Source organism: Gracilinanus agilis, chromosome 4 (assembly GCF_016433145.1).
Source record: "Gracilinanus agilis isolate LMUSP501 chromosome 4, AgileGrace, whole genome shotgun sequence".
NCBI classification, from domain to species: domain Eukaryota; kingdom Metazoa; phylum Chordata; class Mammalia; order Didelphimorphia; family Didelphidae; genus Gracilinanus; species Gracilinanus agilis.
This window is the reverse complement of record NC_058133.1, coordinates 268,827,573-268,837,563: the sequence shown is the minus strand read 5'-3', so window position 1 is coordinate 268,837,563 and position 9,991 is coordinate 268,827,573. Positions and strand designations below refer to the sequence as shown.

Sequence of the window (9,991 nt, the reverse complement as noted above, 5' to 3'; positions counted from 1 at the left end):
TCCCCTATCTCGGCATTCCCCCCAGCAACAGGTCTTTTCTCAACCCCATTTCACAGAGAGGGAAACTGAGTATAGGTGAGAGTCCTCTGGTTTGGGGTTCAAAGGACCCGTGTTTTACTATCTGACGGACCAGGAAAAGCCAGGGAGTTGATGCAGCAACCTAGCTGAGGCTAGATCTGCCCTTGGTGGAAGGGGAAGTAATAAGACTGTTCTCATTCTACTCTGCAGAAGAGGAAAGGGCAGGATGATTTCTGGAGAGCAGAATCTCTCTATTCCTGACTTACTCATCATGGAAGGACATCCAGGTCAGGGGACGTCAGACCTGTTTGCATTCATGGCACTTTGAGCAGCAGGGCTGAGATACACTGCACTGTTCAAACAGACTCCCCAGCCCAGCCAGCCAACTGTGGTGGGGAAGGAACAGTGCTTGAGGGGGGCCCTGCCCAGGAGGGCCAGAAAAAAGGTAAGCACTTGGCAGGGAGAGCACCTTCTCCACTTTGGTGTGGCCCCCACCCCTATCCCATGACCAGAGCCATGGCTGGCTCAGGGATCTATGACTGTCGGGGCAGCTGGACACTGACATTACTGCTGGGCTATCTCTTCTACCTGCTGCTGGGTGCTGCCATCTTCCAACTGCTGGAGAAGCAGGCAGAAGCTCAGTCTCGAAACCAATTCCAGGTGGAGAAGCTACGCTTCCTAGAAAACTACACCTGCCTGGACCAGTATGCCCTGGAACGGTTTGTGCAGGTGATATGGGGAGGTGGGGCTAGGGTGGAGAGGAAAGAGATGGGGGGAGATGAAATGACAGGACTTGGATAAGGGGGCTCAAAAGTGGAGGCGGAGAAGGATGGTCTGGACTTGAATGGCTTTGGAGAAGTCTAAGAGTCAGAGTTAGAGAAATGGAAGTGGCAGGGGACCATTAATGGTAAATACAAATCTGACTTCAGACACTTCCTAGCTGTGTGACCCTGGGCAAATCACGTAACCTCAACTACCTAGTCATTACTACTCTTCTGCCTGGGAACCAATACTTAGTATCTCTTCTAAGGCAGAAGGTAAGAGCTAAAAAAACAAAAACAAAAAAACCTTACTCCCCAATTGCTCTGAACCATTGGTCTCCAAAGCCTTTGTTCCCCTTGACCTTCTTCTAACCCAGTTACAATGACTGGACAACAACTATGACACACAAATGTCCCCCAATAGCTGTCACTGGACCTTTACTGGACCTTCCTCCAATGGGAAGGACCTGAAGTTTCCTGTTCAGGAACATTATATGGCCATGATTGTCCAAGTCTCTGCAGGGACCAGATCCAAGCAAGGGAACTGTTTTTAATGAGTGAGCTTCTCTGTTCCTTCAACCTTACTCTACCTACTGCCATGCACCTCTATAAAGATTCTGGGAATCCCTAGTTTGGGGCTTCAGAGCATCCCTGATCCAACAACACTCACTCTCATGGAGATAAACAAAAGGTAAAGAAAAGATTCATTTTATAGAGACCTGCCCTAGCATCTGTGACAGACATCAAAAACCAGAGGATACGGTCTCTGCCCTTGAGTCGAGGAGACAGAATGATCAGAGGATGAAATGACTTAAAATGCTTAGAAAGCAGACTCAACAAATGAAAATCGTACTACCGAATTTAATTTTATAGTCAGAGAAAGGGAACTGAGACACACAGAGAGGAAGTTATTTGTTTTAGGTCACACAAAAGAGTGCAAATAAGACTATATGTGCTGAGGGAAATATAAGACTGGCCAATATGTTCACTGAGCAGAGCTTTCTAAAGAGTGTAAGAGTCTAGGGAAGCTAGGTAGCACAGTGGATAAAGCACCAGGCCTGGAGTCAGGAGGACCTCAGTTCAAATCTGGCCAAAGACACTGCCTAGCTGTGTGACCCTAGGCAAGTCATTTAACCCCTATTGCCTAACCCTTTCCCTTCTATCTTAGAACTGATACTAAGAAGTTAAGGATTTGGGGCAGCGGCATTATAAAAGCCCTTTCCTCTACTGAATAGTTTTTCCTAGAATCTCTTGCCTCAGAATCTATCCATCTTTCTCCCCTACACTCTGGGACCACTAACTCCTAGTCCGAGTTAAGACTAAGATTCATGGGACCTAAACAAAGGACAGGGCATGGGGACATAGAAGGTGCTTCCAAAAGCTCCTCCCCAGAACTGAAGGTGAAATAGAGAAGCCAGAGACTATGGAAAGCATTTCTAAGTAGAACATAAGTCCTGAATAAAGGCAGAACTTGGTCTGCAACAGGAAGGTTATAGGTTGGATCACAGGCTTTCAAGCCTTTTCATTTATTGGATAGCAAAAGCAAAACACTGTACATCTGTTTGTGAGCTACGTGAATTTTTTTAACCATTATAGTTATTAATTGATCCAAGTCTGTTATCATGACACCTGGTGATATACAATTACACAAAAGTAGCAACTGACAGATGGTTAGGCCCCCTCTAGATTATTAGTATATATGTGCTAATCAGAGTCATAGATTATCTACTAGCTGCTGTAACTCTAGGCAAGTCACTTAATCTGTGTCTGCCTCAATTTCCTCAACTGAAAAATGAGGATAATGTCACCTACCTAACAGAATTGTGAAGATTAAATAAGGGGGGGGGGGGGGGGGGGGGAGGGTAGGTGGCTTAGTACATTAGGCCTGAAGATGGGAGGTCCTGCAATCAAATGTGATCTCAGACACTTCCTAGATGTGTGACCTAGGAAGTCACTTAGCCTCCACTGCCTAGCCCTTACTGCTCTTCTGCCTTGGAACCAATATAGATTCTAAGACAGAAGGTTAAAAAAAAAAGTCTTTTTAAATAAGATATTTGAAAAGTGCTTAACACAGTGCCTGGTACTTTGTAGGTACTTAATAAATTCTTATTTCCTTCCTATCATGATGCTCTTTTCACAGAACTCATTGGGGATTTTCTCTTTCTAGAAATCCACAAGTTACCTGTTATATACCAAGACATAAAACTTTCTGATCACAGGAACTAAGAAGAGGGACTAGACCTAGGATTTCCTTAGTTTAGGAAATGAATGTCTGCCTGGAAAAAAAAAACTTTCAATTAATTGGAATGTTTTTATGTCCTAGTACATGGTCAGTCTTTGTATATGTGCTATGTATTGCTAAAAAGAAGGCATATTCCTTTTTATCCCTATTTATTTTTCTCCAGATATCTATTAGCTCTAATTTTTCTAATATTTCATTCACTTCCCTTACTTCTTTCTTATTACTTTTTGGTTCAATTCATCTAGTTCTGATAGAGGAAAGTTAAGGTCCCCCATTAGTATGGTTTTACTATCAATTAATTGGGAAAGATGGAGCTACTTTTCTTCATCTTAAGTATTTTAGAGAGTTGGGGAAGCTAGGTGGTTCAGTCCATAGAATGCTAGCCCTGGAGTTGGGAGGTCCTGGAATCAAATGTGACCCCAGACACTTCCTAGCTGTGTGACCCTGGACAAGTCATTTAACTCCATTTGCATAGCCCCTTCCCTTAGAGTTGTTAGTAAAGGTTGTGTCTTGTTGTTGTTGTTGTTGTTTTCTAAAAAGAACTTAAAAGGAAGGGTTAAAATAAAGAAGAATCTTAGAGAGAGCCTAAACCATTGAGAGACTAAGTGCCTTGCCCAGTCACTCAGCTACTAAGTGTCAAAACTGGAACAGGAAGCCAGGTCTTCCTTGATCTTTATCCATTATTCCACCCTGTCTCCCTAATCATTAGAATGATCTAAGAGAAGCTGTGAAATCACCAGTTAGGAATCATTTGGCCTGGAGGCAGGAGAATATTCCCAGAATCTTTAGAAGACTCTGGTGCTGGGAACATTAAAAACCAAAACCAAAAAAAACAACAAAAAAAAAAACAGCACTCTTTTTCCTCCTGTGCCAGCAGGGAATTTATAAATTAAAATTAATATACCATTACAATTTGCAGAGTACTTTCCATACACTGTTTTATGTGAACCTCCCAATTCCTTGAGTGGATACTATAGGTCAGGGGTCAGCAACGTATGGCTCTTGAGCCATATCTGGCTCTTTTGAGGACCAGATATGGCTCTTTCTGCAGGAGCCATAAAGTCATTTTTTTTTTCAGGCGCTGTTACAGGAGTGCACTGTGAGCACTGTACGGCTCTTACGAAATTACATTTTAAAAAATGTGCCGTTTATGGCTCTCACGGCCAAAAAGGTTGCCAACCCCTGCTCTAGGTATTATCCTAATTTTAACCCATAAGGCACAAGGAGATATAGTATCTTGCCCTTGGATATATAGTATAGGATACAAATCATAACATAGTTATGATGCTCCACAGTGATACATAGAATACTGAGGCAACAATTGAACCCAAATCTTTCCTGAATTCAATTCTAGCATTCTTTCCACAATACAACAATGCTTCTCAGCTGTAACAATACAATTTTCTGGTGTGTCCCCTGGAAATTTACACCACTATCTTACATCATTTGAGACTAGAAGTAGTCTGATTAACATGGAGGCAATTATTTCTTGTGGTCTAACACTCATGTTCCTGAGGGTGCAAACCATAGTGATGGTTAAAGTCCTATTATGAGTCAGAAGCTCAAAGCAGCTTCTGTGATACCAAGGAAGTATTTATTCACCATCATTAGGAAGCTTTTCTGATAAAGCATGAAGACCAGGAATCTGTGATCACCAGAAAGCTGCTATCTCCCTCATCACTGACTCCCTGGGGCAGGTCCTCAAGTGAAATGAATCTGTCTCCTTCCCAAAACCAACTGCTCCTTATTCACCTGGACCAGCCCTCAGGATAATGACTACCCCTTTTTTTTTTTAACATATCCAATTCTTATTGATATCTTTTATCACTACATCACTTTCATTTCCAATTACATCCCTCCTCCTCCTCCCCTGCCCATCCAGCCATACCTTGTAAAGAATAAAAACGAAAGAAAAAAAAAGATTTTGGAAACATCAACACATGGGCTGGGATCTGATTCCACATTCTTCAAAGAAGGGAAGAAGGTCCATTTTTTGCCTCTTCTTTGGAGCCATCCTTGATTCTTACAATCACAAAAACATTGTTTCATTTTGTTAATGCTGTCTTTTTTCCATTTCCCTCACTTTAGTGAAGAGTATACGCTATATTCTTCTTCTTACACCATTCTGTATCAGTCCACGAAAGTTTTGGAGAGAGTGAATATTTAAGACCCAGGCAGTGTTTCTCAGCCCTCCCTGTTGCCTCCAGCCTGGTCTGAAGCCATTCTAAACAGAGGTAGCTGAGCCGGGGGACATGCACTTCCTGTTCTTAAAGACATCTTTTTTTCAATGCCCCTGCCTCTTAGAGGTACCCATTCTCTCATGCAGTTCCTACGGTTCCCTGAAAAAGGAATGATACTACAACCTGGTGCTCCAGGCAAAGCTGATCCCCTCCCCTTCACCATCATTCTTGTACCCTCAGTAGAGGTAATGGTCTTGGTCTCAACTTGCAATAACCCTTTAAGGTATGAAGTACCTTCTTCTCCAGTCTAATAATGCCAGCTCCTTTATGACTGTCTCCTAATTTTTAAAAATAACAATTTTTTTAAAACACTAAATATGATCAGGACTGCCTTCAAAGTTCCACTCCTTTTGCCAGCAGGGAGTTGACTGATGCCATCTAAAGGGTGAAGGTTCTTTGCTGGGGTTTATTTGGGCCTTTCCTCTCTATATGTATGGGAAAGGGAGTAAGGACAAGGTCTGGGTCTTTTCAGGGGACCTAGCCTGTCAGACTGAGGAGAAACAGATTGTATTATGACAATCTCCCTCTGGCCAGGCCACCACTCCACCCCCACAAGGCCCTGAGCTCACACGGTCCTCCTTGCTAGGGAACATTTCTCATGGGAAACTAAGTCTAGGGAAAGTTGTATCCATGTCTTACTGACCCCTTCTCCCTACACATACACACCCGCTTCAATGACCACCCCAAAAGCCAAGCAAGCCTAGTAAGCTGCAGTAATCACTGCCTAAGGAGCTAAAGGTTCTTTAAGCTGAAAGGGGTGAAAAGAGACAAGGAATGGAGCACATGTTCCAATCTGCACCCACCCATACCACCGAAGGCCATGCATATGCACCCTTTGCTCAGAATCTGGTCTGCTGGAAGGTCTTAGAGACTAAAACTACCAGGTCACACAGAAACACAAGGGATTTCAGGCTATCTTGTCCATCCCCCTGCCTCATTGCCTCCAGAAAACCAAACAGAAACTTGTCTTATATTTGGAGATTCTGAGTATATAAAACTCTATAACCCTGGGGCAGCTAGAGGGTTCAGTGAATGGAGAATGGAGAATCAGACCCAGATACGGGAGGTTCAAACCTGGTGTAAGACACTTCTAGCTGTGTCTCGGGCAAGTCATTTAATTCCATTTGCCTAGCCCTTACTGCTCTTCTGTCTTGGAATTGATATTAAGACGGAAGGTAAGGGTTAAAAAACAAATTCCATAGCCTTACTTTGAATAGTCATCTTTCTAAGGAAAAAGAGCTAGCCTTGAAGGACCTGAGTTCAAGTGTTACCTTAATAATTATTGAAGTGTGATCTTGGCCACATCATTTTATCTCTTTGGGTCTTCTAAGGTCCCTTCCAACTCTGGCGTTCCATGATTCCATCTCAATGAAAACCTTTCCCACCATCCTGACAATCTCAAGTTACCTTATCTTTCCAGACTCATTTTCTGTATCCCTTCCTTCTCAGATCCTTATAATATAAATACCCTCCACCTAACCCTGTCCCTCCTTCCTCTTGACTACCGAATGTCTCCGTGTTCCCCATACTCCAATACCTCATACCTGGCATAGGTCATTATGGAAGCCTGGGACAAAGGTGTGAACCCAACTGGCAACTCCACCAACCCCAGCAACTGGGACTTCAGCAACAGCTTTTTCTTTGCAGGGACGGTTGTCACCACCATAGGTAATGGGGGATTGGGGACAGGGGGGAAGGGAAAAGGGCTCAACTCCTATATTTTGGTTCCCCTAGGTCTCCTCTGATTAAGTCTTTAATACTATATTCCCACCTCCATTCCCCCACCCACCCAATGTCTTCAAATCAGTCACTCCTCAACAAAGGAGTTCCTGATCTCTATTTTGCCCACTTAGAACTGGCTATAAGATTTGGGGGCAGGGGAAAGAGGATTGTGGGAGGGTTGTAAGGCATAGACATATGTACTCTGAAATCTGCATTACTCCATATAAGCCTCCCCATTTATCTTATTTTCCAACTCTCTCTCCCTCTTTTAGGCTATGGAAACCTTTCCCCCAGCACAGAAGCAGGTCAGATTTTCTGTATCTTCTATGCCCTATTTGGGATCCCACTCAATGTAGTATTTTTCAACCATCTGGGGACTGGACTAAGGTCTCATCTAGCCACATTAGAGACTTGGGGGCTTCAGTCAAGACGATACCAGGTACCACCTCTCCCCAGCCTGTGGCCCCTTCTCCACTCCCCACTGCAGTCCCAGTATAGCCAAAGCTCTTCTTCACCCCCAATCTCTTCTGACTCTCAATCACTACCCCTGGTCCTTGTGACCCCTGCCCCATTCCCAAAATATAACCACATTCCCATTACAACTTGGCCCTGGTTCTTCATCCCTCAGTGAAACCAATGTCCTTCACTTGGACTGACCTCACATCCTCTCCCAGGAATAAGGGAGAATATGGTATGTAGGTGGTCCTCCTCCCCAGTTCCAACTTAATTTTGGTTGATTTTTCATGTTAAAGGACAGAATGCCAATTGGAGCATTGTCCCCAAGAACTGAAAGTTCTCAAAAATCTGTAATGGCATAGGATAGTTCTAAATATGTGCCAATTATCCCCAGAGAAGTTGCTGGGCAGAGGAGGTTCCTAGACCCCATCCAACCTTCTATAAGTTTTCGTGCACTAAAGAAGTAGCCTCAGGTCTCTGCGGTGGACCTAGGGCCATGTAAGCTACTCCATCAGTTTCCTGTCTCTCTTAGGTGGTACAGACCCTGGGCCTTGCTCTGTTCCTGACCTTGGGGACCTTTCTTCTCCTCATCTTTCCCCCCATGGTCTTCAGCCACGTGGAGGGCTGGAGCTATGGCGAGGGCTTCTATTTTGCCTTCATCACCCTCAGCACCATTGGCTTTGGGGACTATGTTGTAGGTAAGAGGGCTGTGTGGGAAGGGCACATAAGTAACTGGGGAACTTGGGAAGCCATGGGGAAGGGCATTAAAAGCTGGAGAACCTGAGGGTTGACAAGGGGATGAGGAGAATAGGGTTGGAAACCAGATTTCAGCTCCACCAAGACTATCTGAGAGGAAGGAGTGCATGATTTGTGACCCTCCACAAACTCTTAATAAGGTAAAAGAAGCTAGATGGTACAGTGCCTAAAGCACTGGGCCTAGAGTCAGACTGACCTAGCTCAAAACACTTACTAGATGGGTGACCATGAGCAAGTCATTTTAACCTCTGCCTAACTTAGTTTCCTGAGCTATAAAATGAGAATACCACCTACCTCTCAGAGTTGTTATGAGGATAAAATGAGATGTTTATATTTTGCAAATCTTAAAAAACTATAAATCCCAGCTATTATTACTATTTGAGTTTTCAGCAAGGCAGTATTTCATAACAGAAAGAAGATCTTGGAATCTGAGATATGGGTTCAAATCCTGCCTCAAACACTTAATAGCTATGTGACCTTGGGAAAGTGACCTCATAGTCTTTATTTCCTTAAATCCCTTCCTGAAGTTTAAAAAATGCAACCTGCACTACCTACTTCACAGGATGGTTGTGAGAAAACTCTAAAAGCATGAAATTTGAGTTATTAATATTGTTAATATCAAGGTCTCTAGTCCATGTCCATCCCTACTCTTCCCTCTGCTCCTCGTTCAACCTCCAAAGCCTTTGCTGTAGGACTGAAAGTCAGATCTGGCCTGAGTTAATAAAGTTCTCAATGGCTTTGGGAGAAAGAAAAGATTCTCCCTACATAGAGTCAGAAGCTGTGGTCTTCTAGGCATTACATATCATGGAATTATGGTGGAAGACCTGTGAGGACTAACTCAGCCAGGCATGTATGTTTTTGGAGAAGAGGACCTGTAGAATGACTATAACACATGATTACCTCTGTTCTTCCTCTCCCAGGCACGGACCCCAACAAACACTACATCTCTGTGTACAGAAGTTTAGCAGCTGTCTGGATCATCCTGGGCCTGGCCTGGCTAGCTCTTGTGCTACCTCTGGGCCCCATGGTCCTGCACCGACTCATGCACCTCTGGCAACTAAGCAAGGATCCAAGCTCTAAGAAGGGGATAGGTCCTGAGGCTGATGGGCTCTCTCACCCCACTAAGCTCCATATAGCCATATAAGCTCATGGAGTAGTCCCAACCTATACACCAACCAGCTTTTCTTCCCTTAGAGCCCCTACATAGATCACTTGTAGTACACACAATCTCTTACACTGTCTTAATGTTCTTTCTCCCTGACACTGACATGATCTTCATAGCCCTCCCTTTTGGGTCATTCTCCAAGGGCTCTCCAACAAGAGAAAGAAAGCCTAAAAAGTCCAGGTAAACAAGTGATGGAGACCCCAAAAAAGAATGAAGCGCAAAATAAAGAGACATACTCTCATTCTGATTCACTTGTCCCTCTCTCCATCCCCTCTAGAACTGTGTCTAGAAGTCTGTTTTCCATTTTAATGACCCACCCTCAACCTCTAGAAAGCTGCCTGACTCAGAAAAGAGACCACAGACCTCACCAAAACACAACCCACCACCTGACAAACCTGAAACTCAAGGACCTTGCTCCTTCCCAATGCCAACTGATTAAGCTTTCTTGACTCATGTAATTAGGTAACAGACTAATGCCTCAGTACCTGTCCAAACTGAAAGCATCCTCTGTCCTGTCTCCCAGCTCTTGTGGGAATGTACAATATAGGGATGGTAAAAGCGTATGTACGAAAGGTGGTTGTTTCCTCTTCTCTGTTTCTAGCTACTCCAGAAGAGCTAGAGAATTCGTGCC

General features: G+C 43.9%; 1 protein-coding gene across 1 annotated transcript; it reads left to right on the top strand.

Moving 5' to 3' along the window:
* The first annotated feature begins 522 nt into the window (after nt 1-522).
* On the top strand, nt 523-9,446 carry KCNK16 (potassium two pore domain channel subfamily K member 16). The gene is made up of 5 exons (XM_044675842.1): nt 523-747; nt 6,815-6,929; nt 7,256-7,422; nt 7,972-8,137; nt 9,116-9,446. The coding sequence occupies exons 1-5, from the start codon at nt 523-525 to the stop codon at nt 9,337-9,339; spliced, it is 897 nt and encodes a 298-aa protein (XP_044531777.1). The 3' UTR covers nt 9,340-9,446.
* The last annotated feature ends 545 nt before the right edge of the window (nt 9,447-9,991 follow it).